The 17,276-nt window shown below is 40.7% G+C and overlaps 1 protein-coding gene across 1 annotated transcript in view; it reads right to left on the bottom strand.

The window, feature by feature from the left end:
• Positions 1-3,996: 3,996 nt before the first annotated feature.
• Positions 3,997-17,276, bottom strand: part of YME1L1 (YME1 like 1 ATPase) — a 57,181-nt gene continuing 43,901 nt past the window's right edge. Inside the window, exons 16-19 of the mRNA XM_089693813.1 lie at positions 16,329-16,455; positions 16,163-16,236; positions 12,109-12,195; positions 3,997-6,658 (exon numbers count right to left, since the gene is read on the bottom strand). Coding sequence (XP_089549939.1) covers positions 6,515-6,658; positions 12,109-12,195; positions 16,163-16,236; positions 16,329-16,455 — 432 coding nt within the window. The 3' untranslated portion in view covers positions 3,997-6,514. The remainder of the gene's footprint in view (positions 6,659-12,108; positions 12,196-16,162; positions 16,237-16,328; positions 16,456-17,276) is intronic.

Genomic DNA, 17,276 nt, shown 5'->3' with positions numbered 1-17,276 from the left:
TTACTTTTGGTGCGGTTCGATTTCAGCCTACAGTTGTGGCCAAAATTATTCAACCCCCACTGAAATTGAGTGTTTTGGCCAGTTTGACATTGCTTTTGATCATTCAGTCATCTTGCTTACATTTACATTAAAGAGGCACTTGTAGGTCAGACAAATATAACATAACAGTTATAATGAAATAACCACAAATGTCTTTTCTGTGCTCACAGCATTATCAGTTTTATTCAACCCCCAAGTGACATTCAATCTTAGTACTTAGTACAGCATCCTTTTACAGTTATAACAGCTTTTAAACGTGAAGCATAGCTTGACACAAGTGTCTTGCAGCGATCTACGGGTATCTTCGCCCATTCTTCATGGGCAAAGGCCTCCAGTTCAGTCACATTCTTAGGCTTGCGCACTGCAACTGCTTTCTTTAAGTCCCACCAGAGGTTCTCAATCGGATTTAAGTCTGGTGACTGCGATGGCCACTCCAAAATGTTCCAGCCTTTCCTCTGCAACCATGCTCTAGTGGACTTGGAGGTATGCTTGGGATCATTGTCCTGTTGAAAGGTCCAACGTCTCCCAAGCCTCAGGTGTGTGACGGACTGCATCACGTTTCCATCCAATATCTCCTGGTACTGAAGAGAATTCATGGTACCTTGCACACGCTGAAGCTTCCCTGTACCTGCAGAAGCAAAACAGCCCCAAAGCATGATTGACCCTCCACCATGCTTCACAGTAGGCAAGGTGTTCTTTTCATCATAGGCCTTGTTCTTCCTCCTCCAAACATAGCGTTGATCCATGGGCCCAAACAGTTCTAATTTTGTTTCATCAGTCCACAGAACACTATCCCACAACTTTTGTGGTTTGTCCACATGGCTTTTGGCATACTGCAGTCGACTCTTCTTATTCTTTGGAGACAGCAAGGGGGTACGCCTGGGAGTTCTGGCACGGAGGCCTTCATTACGCAGTGTGCGTCTTATTGTCTGGGCTGAAACTTCTGTACCCACATCTGACAAATCTTTTCTCAGTTCCTCAGCAGTCACACGGGGACTTCTCTCCACTCTACGCTTCAGGTAGCGCACAGCAGTCGAAGTCAGCATCTTCTTTCTGCCACGACCAGGTAGCGTTTCAACAGTGCCCTTTGCCTTGAATTTGCGAATGATGCTTCCTAAGGTGTCTCTTGGTATGTTTAACATCTTTGCAATCTTCTTATAGCCATTGCCCTTCCTGTGAAGAGAAATCACCTCTTCTCTTGTCTTCCTGGACCATTCTCTTGCCTTCACCATGTTTGTAACCACACCAGTAAATGTCTAGAAGGAGCTGAGTATCACAGTCATTTTAAAGCTGCCTAATTGGTGCTTATTATGCTTGATTGCTGCTCGGTGACATCCACAGGTGTTTTCAATACCTGATGGAAAGCACCTGTATGAACCTCTGTTCTTCAGAGTGGTAGTCTTTAAGGGGTTGAATAATTGTGGCAATGAAGAAACCACATAAGAACCATTTACTACTGTATTACATAAACAATTGATGTCATTTTAGTTGCATTTGGGTAGTTACAACGTCCTTGTAGGATTTGATTCTGAATACAATTCCAAATGTACACTATAGTCCCTAAACCCCTTTACAGCATTGGGGGTTGAATAATTTTGGCCACAACTGTATATAAAATGAATGGGCTAAAATTGCGATCCACATGCAGTTCTGTGCAATGCAGAGGAACACACAACACGTTCCTCTATGATTCACATGCAGTTCCTAGTGTGAATGCACCCTTATGCTGTGAAAATTATATCTTTGAATACTCGAGGTTTAAATTCACCTCAAACTGTTGCTTGGCATTCTGCGGTGGTTCATGTATAAACCACACATTGGGATGATTTACAAAATCTGGGGCGTTTGTGCAGGGTAACCACTCAGCTCCTTCAATTAAGCTATGACAATAAAACGTAGAAGCTGATTGGTTACTATGCACAGCTACAACAGATTCTGTTTGCACTAGTTTTAGTAAATCTCACCCTTTATATGCATATCTCCTACTCCAGAGGGGTCTGTATCTTCTTGGCAAAATCCCTGGCTGCTGAGGTTCTTCATGTAAATACTGATCCCGATGGGAGATTATACTTTCCATGTAAAGTGCCAACACTACATTGACTCTAGTGAATATATATTTGCCAAGGACCATTTGTGTGGAGTTGGTAGATTACAGTCTGCATTTGTTGACTGGATACAAACTTACCGCTGTTTGAAGGTGGAAGCATCCAGATGCTCAATTCTTTTGTGATTCTGACACCTAGAAATACCATGTCCAGAATTAATTTGGCCTTTATTACATCCTTGATACTTCCATTAGTTAGCTAATGTCACATTCCTGCCCAGTGGCATATTAGATCACACTCCCATTATCTTAGTTCTTCTACTCCTTCCACTACAGGCACAAGTCCATGGCTAGACAACCCCAATATTCTAGGAGAGTGTGCCAAAGATATAGCTGAAATTCTGAGTAATAATTTGGATATTGCATCCCCTCTTTTGGAATGGGATGCCTTCATTTCCATTACATGCATAATGTGGAAAAAAAAAAAAGTCTCAAATGCGCACTATAGGAGATAGAATCGGTTATGCAATGTCCCCTCTCCTGATACCCATACCGATTGGCTCCATAAGTGCAAAACCTATGAACTCTGCCTTTTAGATTTTAAGAAGAGACCATTATATACAACTTAAAAACTATTTGAATGCAGTAACAAAGCTAGTTGTCTCCTAGCGTATCTGGCGAGGCCGCCGCCCCCCCCCCCCCCCCACGTATACACCTCGAAAATTAACCCTTTCAGGTCACGTGGGTACATCCCATCACTAGATTCTGGATGCCTTCTTGTCCTTTTACACCTCATTGTATACCTACCTCTACTGTGCATTATGTTGATATCCGCTAGGCATGTGGTTAGCTGAGTATCTATATCTCTTTGCACTTTGTCTCCTCGAATGAGGAAGGAGCTGGAAGATCCCATCACTGCTAAAAGATTGCACTGGCCTTTTTTTTGGCAGTTTACTACCTCTTTAATTCACAGCGATGCATAGTGGATTTTAAGACTGGATCTGCAGATCTGGATTTAGGATCAGGGATATATATTGCAGGAGGAAGGGTTTTCACTCATTTTTGATTTTGGGGTTTGATTTATCAATAAGAAGTCTTGTCTTAGCATGGAATAGGAAATAAATGTCTGCACCATTTGTATAAAGCCCACAAATTTGACATTCCAATAAATGCAGAAGGAATTTAATCTTTCCACTAACTATTAATTCTATTATTACCAAATTCTGTACCCTTTTGAATCCAATGCAAATAGACCCTTTTGAAAAACTACTGCAAAAGCCCGATACCCCAAAATTGATTTCTTTATATTATTCCACGCTTCCTAGCTCTAAACCCAGATACTTGAAAGCCCAACGTAAATGGTCTTTGCCTGACCTTCAGCTAACTATATACACTTGGACCCAGCTTGAAAGGTCCTATAAAAATTCAGTCATTTCCTCTAGAGACATGATTATTCAGTTGAAATGGTTTCATCATAGCCACTTTACCCCTGCCAGATTGCATAAAATGGGCCTATGTCCTACTGCTGATCATTTAAAAGGTTGTCCATGGACCATTGCTCTAAGTCCTGTCCTTTTGTCTATGTTTTCTGGTCAAAAGGTAAATGTTTCTACATCCTTCACTATGGGACTCCCCAATATTGGTTATTTTGGGTGATCTGCAGGTCTGCTGCTCTTGTGCACGACTGGATCGGGATCCGGCTCAGGCAAGTATTGGGTAGGGGGGGGGGGGGGGGAAGCTGCATGCATAAGGTTTTTTACCTTAACGGATAAAATAAAAGGTTAAAAAAAAAAAAACCTTCTGCCTTTAGAAACTTTAGTAGTTTTGGGTTTTTTTTATATTTTAAACTGTTACCTACCAGAAAATAAAGAAAAAACGCCACAACCCCCCCCCCCCCCAAAAACAACAAACTCTTTTGTCATAAGATTTGAAATTTATTTACATGTTTAAATATGTTCATACACCTCAATTTACACAGGTAGGAATATGTGTTACATTCCAGATCTGAGAGGACAATAAGCAGTTTTTTTTCATTGCACTGATTGCACTGTACAAAAGGCTCACATCTGAACACTGCTTTGCCGTAAAATATATGAAATTCAGAATAAACCTAAAATTCAACCTTTATGCTTAAAGTAATAAAAATTCTCAAACACTGTCAGTTCTTTACATGGCCTTCATTTGTATGACAGATGGCTAAAATTATGCAATGTGTTGTGTAGAGATATTCTTTACCAGCTTCTTACTCAAGTCTTAAGCTGGCCATACATGGATCAAAATTCAGCTGGCTCAGAAGGGACTGGCTGAATTGCGATCCATGTTCAGGCTAGCTAGCTGTACATAAGTCGATCCATTGATTGTGTACAACCAGCATGTCTGGTTTTTCCCCCGAACGATCAGTGCAGCTGGCTATAGCCAGCAACACTGATAATTTTATTCTGCTGCTGGGGAAGGCTCCCTGCTTGAAGAATAGCTCAGTGGGAGTAATTCCTCCCTCTACACTGAATGCATGGATGGGGGAAAATCAGCTCTTCTTTTCTTCAACCTGCTGAATGGAAAGCAAAAAAAAAGAAAAAGAAAAAGATATAGGATCTACCTTAGTGGACTTAAGTATGCTTAGTAAAAGTAAAAAAATCTGGAGAGATCATAAGCAAAAGTTGCATAATTGTACTCCAGGCCTTGCTGAAACAAATCAGTGAAGCAAATCTGACCTATGCCTAAGGGAACAATGATAGGTGCAGTAAATGGTCTGCATTAGTCATTAAAACGAATCCCTCATGGCTCCAGTGACCACACACAGGGCCTAAAACTTCCCTCTAAAACAGAGATTTGACCCCACTCTCTGGCACTCTTTTTTAATTGTCAAATCCCAGCGCCTCCACTGTCCACTGAAGCTCTGAAATCAGTTGAATAGGAAGAGGGGCTTAACTCCCCAGAGTTCCTTTGTGCAGCTGATACCTAGGATCCATAAAACACTGAAGGGATAGATATGAAATCGATCATATCGTTGCTGTTACCTTGGACTTACGTTAGGTTTAAATTTGAATGCAACTTTAGGTTTACATGTGATTAGGCAACAAAGTCAAATACTACAAGCAAGCCAAGGCTGTTTTTTGCTAGCGTGTCGCCATATACATTTGTGGAGGCAATGGCACACACGTATGTGTTAACCACTAGTGTGCATGTGTTGTGAGCTCTGAGGACAAAATTTTTGGTACAGTGAGGAGGGATTGCAACTTTTGACAAAGCTTTTTTGTTATATTTGCCTTTCTCTACTGATGACAAATCGCTCAAACCAGATTATATACATAAAACAGGTGAAGCGATCATATGTGTTTATGTACGTATCTGACCACTTTGAAGAATGCCAGTGTTCATCAGAAAGATATTAGTGTGCAAAGGGTTCATCCAGCATTTCAGAAACATTTTAGGGGACATAAAAAAAAGCTCTTGGATTGGCTTGATGTTCTGCTGAATTTAAGATCCCAGTACTCACATCGATCATACTCCATGTAGTTCTGAGATGTTTAAGGACTGCTTAAAAAAATAAAAAAGCCAATTATAATGCATACCATGAAGGCAAGCAGAAGTGCCTACACATACCTGCAATAGCTCAGTCCCTTTGCTCCACCCAAATGCTATAGATGTTATAGATCAAAGCATCTAACTTTATTGGTAGGGCCAATGTGTGCAGGACCCCTCCAAACATACATAGATTTCTACTGGGCAGAGAGCCAACCTATCCTAGTAATGGGTAAAGTATAAATTGGGCTGGTAAGGACCGGGCTTTATGAATCCCTTGGCCTGGAAGGTAACTATTTCCTGCAGATAAAGGACAGAAATTAGTTAAAATTAACCAAAAGGCTTAAAGTCACTAAAACTGCTTATATAAACCTATTTAGAAGTCAAATGAAAACTATTGTCTCTTTATAAATTATGCAGAACAGCAGCATGCTCCTCCTTTAGACTGGTGATCTTGAATGCTGGTACTCACAAGATGTTAAGCATTTAAAAGTACAATAGCTCTACGCTGTGCAGTTGCTTCACACATGGACATAAGTACTGGCTGTAGCTGACTGGAGCACCAAGAGGCCATGTACTGGGTGTAAATGGTAGCAGTGACAGACAAAGCCTCTAACACATCAAAACACTGGCAAGACATGCCTGAGAGATGTAGTTTGGGATGTTTCTGTCACCAATCATATTCTGCCCTGAGATTCCCCCTTCCCATCTACACCACCTCTTTACAGACCTCCAATGTCACTGCCTAACAGAGCTTCTGAACAGCCACATATTGCAATAGAGGACATCTGAATATTTAGATTGAGGAATCAGAAAGCATACCTTAAGTAAAAATAAGTGAAATAAAGAATGAGCTATGTTGCAGTGACAATAAAACAGTCCACAATTTATTACACTGTCCCAGCTGTATTATCTTGTTTCCAGCTTCTTTCCTTCTACTACCATCTGAACCTCTTTGGCATTCAATGTCTCGTGCAATAATAAAGCTTCCGCCAGGTTCTTGTGCTCCTTGGCATGACACTTTAAAATACGTTTTGCCCGTTCATAAGAATCCTAAAAAGAAAAAAAATCAGCATGATTAAAAAGGTGGTTGGTAGTTACATTTCTAGCACACAGCAGCAATGGTTAGACTGATGAAGTAGTGATCAGCATTATAGCCTTCAACTGTTGGGCTTCATTACTACTAGAGACACTAACCACCAAGAGTCCGAGTCTATGGATACTTGGAGTTTAGCCTGGGCGATCCATTTTCCTCCCCAGTTTGTGATATTAGACTGGCACCCTTTAAGACGCAAGCTTCTTTAGTCTCAGTGACTGGAGTGAAGGATTCACCGCGTTCAGTAATTGGTTAGCAATATTGAGCCTCAAAGTATAGGTTTTGGACAGCGTGGGAAAGGGTTAGGACCTTTATGTTTGTGCCGCTGTTGGGGAGATTTCCCAAATCTTCTGTCCCAGTGACACCGCATCATAACCTTATAACAAAATTGAACACGCTGGAGAAACCTGAATGTGATCTAAAATGGTGAACAGTTTGCATAATTGGACCGTTATGCAAACTGACTTTTTCTTTGTTTAAATTGTTAATCTGTGTAACCCCTTATTAACCCCAGTTTACTCTAATCAGCCATTATTACCTCCTTATTCTCCTCCACTCAAATCATACTTTTCCTGCTGATTTTTTTTTTTCTGTTCCTATTTTTTTAACTAATATCTAATGTTTTGTTTGCTTTGTTCATTAACATTTTTACACCTTTAACATATACTTACACCTATAAAAAAAAAAAAAAAAAAAAGCGCAAAAACTGAAAAAAGCCCACTTTACTTCATTTGTAAATAACGCTGCCATGATTTGTATTATACAGGATTTATGAAGCACCAACAGTTTGCGCAGTGCTTTACAAAATGAAGACAGGCATTACAGTTACAACACAATTTTGTACAAGAGGAATCAGAGGGTCCCGCTTGTTAGAGCTTATTTGTACCAGATTCAGAATTTTAGCGTCATTTTAAAAAGAACAAATTACAGAATAAAATGCACACTTATGTGCAGGAACACATTTTTAAACCAACACGGCTCAAAAAATAAAGGGTTTTGTTTAGTTTTAGAACGAATAACCCCTTGACGCCGACGTAACACAAATATGCGGCCTAACAGAACTAGGCTTTTTTCCGTGGGGCCGCATATTTGCGTACCTGTCTTTGTGCTGGGAGCTCGGCGCACATCATTATTGTAAGACTATATTCACAAAAGAAAGCCTTGTCTTTAAAAAAATAAATAAATAAAACTGTATTACCTTGTTATCTTAAGTAATGACAACATTTTCACTGAACAAACAGGTCCAAAACAGAAATGTAAAATCTGCTCTGGTCCATAGGGGGTGAACAGGTGTGAAAGTTGAAGTGGTTAAGGATAAGCATTGGCTAACAAACCTTTAGCAGTACAGTATATTGCTCAGCTTGTGTTTTCTGTAATCCCCGGCTCACAATGATTGCGACTTTGAACTCGAGGTACTTCATTTGAAGTATCGCCATTTCAAAGCCACAGGTCATTAAAAGCACCTGAAACTGCCAAAAAACGTGCAGGAACTATTTTCAATATCGGAGTCGGTGTTGCACCAATTTAAACGGTTCCATTGCCGATAATAGGATGCGACTTGTCATGCGATTTGGAACAAAACTGCATGACAAAATCACATCAGTGTGAACCAGAGCTTAGGGCTGTGCCAAAGTATTCTAAAGTTTGAAGATACATCCAACTATATCACAGGTGTTAATTACAGTGGTCATCTGGTTCTAGAACACTGCCGCTTCTCCTGGCTACATCATGAGACTACAAATGCATGTTGGCTTACTGCACTATATTGTACTACGGTGCAAGTCAGCATCTCCATAAAGTGAGCACAATTTATACATTAGGACTCCTTTCCTGCCTTGGTGTTCTTAGAAACCCCCTTAAACCCTTTAGGTCTATAGTCACTGTATCACACCCTAACACACTGAGACACTAGGAGCAGAATCAATGGAAAATCCCTTTCAACAGGGACGCAGATGGCAACAACCCTCCACCAGCTATTCAACACCTAAAGAGCAATTGAAGACAAGCAAAACACCAAAATTCAGAAAGCTCTCTCAATTGACTTTAACCACTTCAATACTGGGCACTTATACCCCCTTCCTGCCCAGGCCAATTTTCAGCTTTCAGAGCCGTCGCACTGTAAAGGGCAATTGCGCGGTCATACAACACTGTACCCATAGGAAATGTTTTATCTTTTTCACACAAAACAGAGCTTTCTTTTGGTGGGATTTAATCACCACTGAATTTTTTATTTTTTGCTAAACAAAAAACACCTGAAACTTTTGGGGGAAAAAAAAAATAAAAAAAAATGCACTTTTCTTCATTTCTGTTATAAAATTTTGCAAATAAATAACATTTCTTCATAAATTTAGGTCAAAATGTTTTTTGCTAAATTTCTCTGGTGAAAATAAGAATTGAATTAGTATTTTTTTTTTATTTTTTTAAAGGTTTCTATATATTTTTTATTTTTAGTACATTTTTCTTTTTTTTACGATTTTATTTTTCAGCACACTGTGACCAAAGCAATACAATGTTACCATAGTAACATTGAATTACTCTTGGCAAGTAATCAGGATTTTATTTCAACACATTAGGATTGCTAATACCAATGTATTTCAGCGATATTTGCAATCATTGTTGCTGAATGAAACTGATCAGTCTTTTGTTGTGATTAGCTGTGCTTGGGCAAAGCTGATCACATGATACAGATGAGCTGTGATTGGCCCTGTCTGTATGATGTGACTGTCTTGACCAGTCACAGCTAACAACATAATGGTATACAATGGATGGCATGACAGGAAGCAATCCATTGTATACAATTGACATGTGATCTGCTGTGATTGGTCCCAGTGGCCACATGACACTGGCAATGGGCCGGTGTAGTGATAGGTCATCGGCTGTGTCCTGTGGACACAGCTGGTGGCAGATTTGCGTGGCCACGTGATCGGTTCGTTTTGACAGGACGTCATATGACGCCCAGTAAGATCAGCGAGTGTCCCGCCCGGCCGTCAATCTGCTATAGGCCGGGTGGGAAGGTGTTAAAGTGGAATTTTTTGTCAGAAAATTAAGTCCTGATAGATCACTCCAGGCTGGCCCCACTTGCAGGTATAGCGATGTAAAACATTAAAAATAAGCACCTGTACGGTTTAAAATCCAGAAATACACTGTCTGACCCTGCTCTGCACATGCTCATTTGCTCTGTTCTTGGCACTGTGCCTAAAATCAGAGCCACTAGAGGCCAATCAGCTGACAGCTTTATTATTATTTACTGCTGCTGAAGGGGGAAGAGAGCATCAGGAATGACAGAAACTGCAGAGAAAACACAGATTAGGTAGCAAGAAAAGAAATGCAGGATAGGTGACAGGGCAAACTCTGCTGCCTGGGAGACACAAATGAGTTAAAAACTTACAAGAAGAGAGTCTCACATCTCCCTGATATTCTCCTTTTTCCCTCATGGGCAGCTTTTGATCTTCAGCCCTGTTCAAGCGTTACTAAACCCATAACAGTAGAATTAGTCTGTATATGCAGTAAAGCATGCTTGTTATACTCACTGTGGAACCTAAGGGGTTAATCCTCAGCATTTTGTAAAACTGCTGTTTGATCCTGACTTCTCTGATGCTCCCCTTCTTACAGTGCCCTCTCTTATCTTCTGATAAGACATATCGTGTGGAGACGCTCTGCACATGCTTAGTTTGGTGTGTTGCTAGAGAGGTTTTTTTCGTGGGAGAGTACACGTGAACAGCACAGGGCCAATTAGCACTGTTCAGATAGAGGTCGGGGTCCTGCATCTTCCTAGGGCAGAAAGAAAACTCCTCCAACAAGCTTTAACCAGTGCTCAGCTGGACACTGATAGAAGTCACAAGACTGCTATATACTGCTGATGAGAAAAGGAATTTAGAAGTTTATATTTACTAAAAGAATTGCACTTCCATGTTGTGTGTACTGTGGGAGACCAGATATAGTGAATGCAGGGTCCTGGGTTTATTAACACTTTAAACTTCTGTCAGCCTCCCTCTCTAAGCCAAGACCTACAATCAAGGCTGGAAATGTACAGATTTTAAATGACGAAAGTAACAGTTTTTGAGACCAAGAGAGGGGGTGAGTTTCTAATAAGGAAGTGACTGGTCTGGGCTTCAGCAAAAATTGCATCTTCCAACAAGAAGAAACAGGAGCAATGCTGGAGGCAATTCACAGCACACACCAACTTGGGTAGCACAATTACTAATGTGTGGAATGTATGTTATCTTAAAAAAACTTCCTATATATAGTAAAGCATATCATTGGTCAAAATGTAAACTCAAATTCAATTCCACACATTTCTAGCCTACTCCTATTTGGATCGCTCTTGCAGTTTGTAAACTTACTTTGTGAAAATTCCCACACATTTGCCTCCTAGAATTTTGTGACACACATTCCCTGTTAATGTGCATTGCTGTGTCACACATTTCACAAAGCCTGCCTTCTGAACTACAGGAGGTGCTGAGAGGAGTTTGAGGAGGCGGAGTTAGTACAGGAATTGCTGCTTTCTAGGCAGCAAGGTACCATGGATATGTAGTCCTTGGAAATAGAAAGTAAACAGCAGAGGAAAAACAGCAAAGCATGCAGGGAATCCAGGAAGTTGTAGAAAGATGGCCAGGAGACAGGCAGAACTCACAACATGAATAGAGGATTTTTCAAGTAAGCTTTTATTAGACTGCGAAATATAACTGTTTGTATTGCTATCACAGTGCTCAGGTTACAAAATAAAAGTTTATGCTGTGGTGATAGATTTCCTTCGGGGCCGGTTCACACTATAGAAACAGTTGAGATGTGTTCCGGGTGCACTTTTTTTACGTGTTCCGGTGCAGCATTTTTGATGCGTTCCAGTGCGTTTTTTTATGCATTCCAGTTCATTTTTTCCCCTCTCTTCAATTTAAATAGGGACATGTGCGTTCCAGTGCAGTTCTGTGCAGAAAAAAATGCAGCATGTTCTATTGTTTTCTCCTGCAACCGGAATGCACTGGAACTGCAAGCACTGATGTGAGCTATGACATTAACAACCTTAGAACCTACTTTCTGTGAGTTTTGGATGCAGAAAAAAAGCATCTGAAAACGCATGTAGTGTGAACTGGTCCTTAGGATTGCCACTACTGAACTCTCCTTTTGAGAATGCTAGTTTTCTGGCTGCCACACTGATGCTTTGGTTACCAGCTGTCTGAGTGGCTCACCTGAAACCGGTATAGACAGAAGGTATCTTGACACAAAAGTTTCAGTTAGACACAGCCATGCAACTAGCCTTTTCAAAAGGAGGTCAGCATTAAAAAAAGGGGTCACCTCTGTGGTTGGTAAGTGCCATGTGGCTTTTATTCACTCACACAGTTATAAAAGTACAACCTGTACTTTATCCTGGCAGACAGTTCAGTAACAAGTGAACGTTTATCCCTTTTACCTTAAGCAGGGTGCGAACTTCTTGTTCAATAGCAGCTTGTGTTTCTGGGCTCAGTTTTCCTGTATCAGAATATGTCATGACTCCAAGCTGAAATAGTTTTTAAACAGTCAATAAGTATTCATTGCAATACATCATGTATTATACATTTCAAAAGGAAAACAATGTTTTTGAAAAGCTGTAAAGTAAAACTACTTCTACAGCAATTTGTGTGCCATTGCCAACATTGACCATTCTGGAGAAGGTACTTTCCATAGGCAACACTTTAAAAGCCTTTACAGGTCACATTAGATGTACACAGGAGGTCTAGAAATTACTGCCCTCGATCTGACATTTGCGGTGGTACCTCACATGCATGGTGCAATATCTGTTTACATACCACCATGGTACCACCGCTTGCCTTTGTGTGCAAGCACGGAGATGGGGGGTGGTAGTGAATTTTTTTTTTTTTTTTTTTTTTTTTACAGTCCCTTTCATTTTTTTTTTTTAATCACTTTTATTGTTATCACAGGGAATGATAGCAATAGACAGTAACAGGTATTCTTTTCTGAGAAATCTGGGGTCTGTTAGACTCTACATCTCTCCTCTGCCCTTAAAGCATCTGATCACAGAAAGATCAGTGTAATCAGATGATTTCCCAATTTTAAAATGGCACGGTTTATAACTAAAATGATGAAATGCTTGTATCTTCCGATCTCTTTAGCCCAGAGAGGTGATTGGAGGCTTTCCAGTGTCCGATCAACTCTATTGTCAGGTAGCAGAACTGCCAGCTGCATTTTTGGGTTCCCTGATGAGAGGAGAGAGCTCAAGAAAATTTTGGAAGGTGGCGGGAGGGGTGGCGGCTAATTAGCGGCTAGGATTGTTTTTACATGAAAGCTGACCACCAGCTGAAAAAAAACAATATCAGGATGATGCCTGTAGCTGCAGGCATCATCCCGGTATAACCACACAAAGTCCAGCAATGTACCAGTATGTTGCAGGTCCATGTTGGGCATATCTGTAACAGCAGAGAACATGGGCATATGATGAATCGGGTATGTGGACCGCAATTCATTCTTTTCTGTAATGCCCATGTTGAGGGTTAGGCCCAAAAAAGTTTTAAATTCAGAAACTGATCGGTTTCCATGCAAACTGTCTGGCAACAGCTGAATTTAGGTGGGAGGCGATGTATTGTTGTGCGTATAAATTGCTTTGGCCCACAATCAATTTATACAAATTTTCTGTGAAAAACAGCAGAGGGGCTAAAACGCTAGTGCTGGCAGCAAACGGGGCCAATCCTGCTAACACTGAGTTAATGGGTACACAAAGGAGGCACTAGTATAGTTCTGTTCGTGATCAGTATATTGATCTGTACAAACACTATACTAGTAATGGCGGTGATCAGCGACCTATAACGTTAGTGCGATAGTGTGCGGGCAATCTAATGCTTACTGACCCTGACAGCATCTGATGTCACTAGAGGCAGGAATACAGTGAAAAATTCTATATACTGGCACTGTAGCGAATGGCATTGGCTGGGTGACGGGGTGACCAAAGGGTTAATAGGGACAATCAAAGGGTCAAATGTCCTAATCTAACATGTGCTTGTGAAAAGTAGTGCTTTTACTTGGTGCGGTGTTCTCTCTTCTCTTCCTGGACGGCATAGAAGGCAGTGGGGGGGTTGGGGGTTACACACACACCCCCCAGGAAATAGAAAGCTTTGACCAGAGCCGCCGCTGTCCCGCACATTGGTGGGCGGGCAGATAGCAAATAGTCAAAAAAAATAAAAAAATAAAAATAAAAAATTCAGACAAAAATTCTCAATTTTTTTTAAAACCTTTTCAAATTTTTTTTAAACATTTTTCTTTTTACGATTTTTTTTTTTTTTTTATAAAAATAATTTTTATTAGGGATTTTTTTTTTTTTTTTTTACACTTTGCATTGCAAAGCTTACTTTGAATTGTCATGAATGTGTTAGGACAGTTCAATATAATAGAGATCTATGATTGGCTCCAGCATGTCACATGGTAGAGTGCTGCGATTGGCCCCATGTGTCATGTAAGAGCTGTGGACTAATCACAGCTAACTAGGCAAAGCTTTTATGAATCAGACTGATTCATAAAAGCTTTGTTGTCATTGTGATCACGTGATCGCATACCGTTTATGTGATCACCGTGCCTCGATGACCGGTATTCTCATTCTGCTGTGCCGTCGCTGGTGCTGTGGCTGCCACCTGTCCACAGAATATTGCGGGTGGGTGGTCTGAAAGTGTTTTTTTTTTTTTTTTTTAAATCACAGTTATTGCTGTCACAAGGAATGTAACCATCCTTGTAACAGCAACAGGCACATGACAGGTACTCTTTAGGGAGAGATTTTGGGTCTACAAGTCCATGCACCGACTGGTGTCTCGGATCTCCCGGTGAGATGGTAGAGCCAGAGACAGTGGCGAGAATGGGGGTGGGGGAGTGGGTGACATCACCAGGAAGTAATTAAAATGATGCTGCAGCCAACCGATGGCCATCACTCACCACCTTCTTCTCTTTCCACCCTCCCTCCTTTTTCCTATGTTCGCTTCACCCCAACTGTGCTCTCCAAAAGTATGTTCATTCTTGTAAAATGGGAATCTATCACCTGATCTGTGCAACATTCCTAGCACTTAAAGCTGAACTAATAAAGTGTGTAGCACAGATCTTAGCTGCAGCACCATGGTGGTCAGACCTATTTTTGTGGTGTTTAACCACTTCAAGTCCGGACACTTTCACCCCCTCCCTGCCCAGGCCAATTTTCAGCTTTCAGTGCCATCACACTGACAATTGCAACACTGTACCCATATGAATTTTTTAGCATTTTTTTTGAGACAGATAAAACTTCATTTTGGTGGCATTTATTCATCACTGGGATTTTTAATTTTTTGTTATATAAATGAAAGTCCAAAAATGTTGGGGGGGGGGGGGGAAGGGTTTCTTATAATTTTTTGCAAATAAGATCTCTTCATAAATCTTGGCTAAAATGTATTCAGCTATCTTTTTAGTTAAAAAAAACCCCACACAACACAACCCAAATTAGTTTATAACCAAAACTATAATTTTTCAAAATTATTTTTTACATTTTTATATTATTTATGGGTTTGTTTTAACATACTGTCACCCTAGCAGTACAGTGTCACCATAGGGACACTGTACTACTTGTGGGGGTGTGATGATTTTGTTTTACACTGATTGCGTTTACACCCATAAAGGCTGTAAAAGCAATCATTTCTCCTCTCTGGCTGCATTCTTGCAGCCATTGAGAAATACTGTGTGAGCTGTGATTGGTCACAGTTTGTCACATGGTACAAGGCTGTTGTGAATAGCCTTGCACCATGTGACCTCTGCAATCATTCAAAGATTTCACACGTAGTAAGCAATGATGTCAGGAAATTACATCTTGTTTACTACTGCTCATGTGATCACTGATTGGCTAATCAGTGATCACATGAACCGGGACCTCACACAGAGGTCCTGTACAGTGATCCTCCAGACATAGCGGGTACCGGATCGCAGTGCCGAGCGCTTCCAGGAAGCGCACACAGCCAGTGAATGCGGGTGACATTTAGAAACATCAACCCGCTCCGGCAGCGCTCCTGTCCGGCTGTTTATAGACATGGGCTGGATGGGAAGTGGTTAATAAGCCTTACGGCTCAATTCAGATGGGTGCCGAGACCCATCTTCCAAGCCAAGCTTTTTTGCTGCTCATGCATCCACCTGAGTGCTGCGTACAGGCAGCCCAAAAAATTTACATGCGGGCAGGAGCGGGTGCATGGATCTGCCGCTGCATCCACTTCTTTGGGATGCCTGTACGCAGCTCTCAGGTGGAAGCCTGTGAAAAAAAGCTTAAAGACCTTAAAGTATCAAAAACCAACATTAGGTGCCCTGATAAACAGCCCCCCAAGTTGAGCTCAACTTAACTAAACGATATAAGGCGTTTTACTAAGCAAAACACAGGAAAATAAAAGCACAATTTACATTTTGGTTTTCATCCACAGTATTTTACACACTTTAAATGTAAACATCATGCACAAGGCAGTGAAAGCACTAACCTTTTCACTCATCCCAAATTTGGTCACCATGAGCTTTGCAATTTTTGTAGCACCATCAAAGTCATTAGAAGCCCCTTAAAAAAAAAAAAAAGGAAACAAATGAAGAGTTTGATCTGTATGGACAGGAGTGTACCATGAACAGGAAGGTTACATTTAGACAGGTTACCTGTGGTGATATACTCTGGCCCAAAAATGATTTCCTCTGCCACTCTTCCTCCCATGCTTACATCCATCTGAGCTAACAGCTGAGACTTTGTCTCACTCCACCGATCATTCTCTGGCAGAAGAGACACCTACATGGCATGAAGATTGAGACAAATACATTAACAAGGACAGCGCAGTATAAAACTGGAAGGAATGCATTTAAAAGGCAGATAGCTCTATCAAGACACAGGGTGTAAAACCTTGGCCATGACTATATCCAGAAATTGGATGCTGGTAATGGTGAAAATTAACAAAACTAACTCATGCTCATTGCATCAAGTGTGTTTATGCGCGTACATCTGGAGATTGACGTTTTGTTGCGTTCAACCTTGTTCCATGTTATTTATGTATAGTAAATAAACCCAAAAATCTACTGAAAAGTAAAGAAAAATCTAACCACTGACAAAAGTCTTGTTAACTTGAGGTCACACACTGCACAGCATAAAAGCAGGGAGCGGAGTGTAATCTGAAACCTGAGTGGAGGGAATGGACACACCCATTTCTACAGTCCCACACGGAAACACCCACATCTGAGGCTGTCTTGTCAATCAGTTTGTGTGCTGGGAGGGATTGTCTGGTGTGGTATAGACTGTCAGAACTGACTAACAGATAGCAGAAGGAAGACAGCAGGCAGATATCATAATATGTGGTTTGGATCAAGGCAAGTATATTACTACAGATGGATAGGATTTGTTCATTTTTCATTTCAGACATTTACAACCACTTAAAACCACAGTCAAGTGCATTTTTAGTAAGCACACATTGTAATGACTGCAGTGTTTTACAAGGTAATATCTTGGTTTGCAAAGGTATTAGTTGCACATAGGATACAATTATATTCTTTGTGGCTACTGAAGAATATATTTAAATGAAAGTTTGTGTCTGAACGCCAGATTTAAAATATCTCTTG

The sequence above is a fragment of the Staurois parvus genome, unplaced genomic scaffold (genome assembly GCF_062004578.1).
Source record: "Staurois parvus isolate SC_StPar_1 unplaced genomic scaffold, SC_StPar_1.0 ptg000636l, whole genome shotgun sequence".
Lineage (NCBI taxonomy): Eukaryota > Metazoa > Chordata > Amphibia > Anura > Ranidae > Staurois > Staurois parvus.
This window is presented reverse-complemented; position numbering and strand designations above follow the sequence as displayed.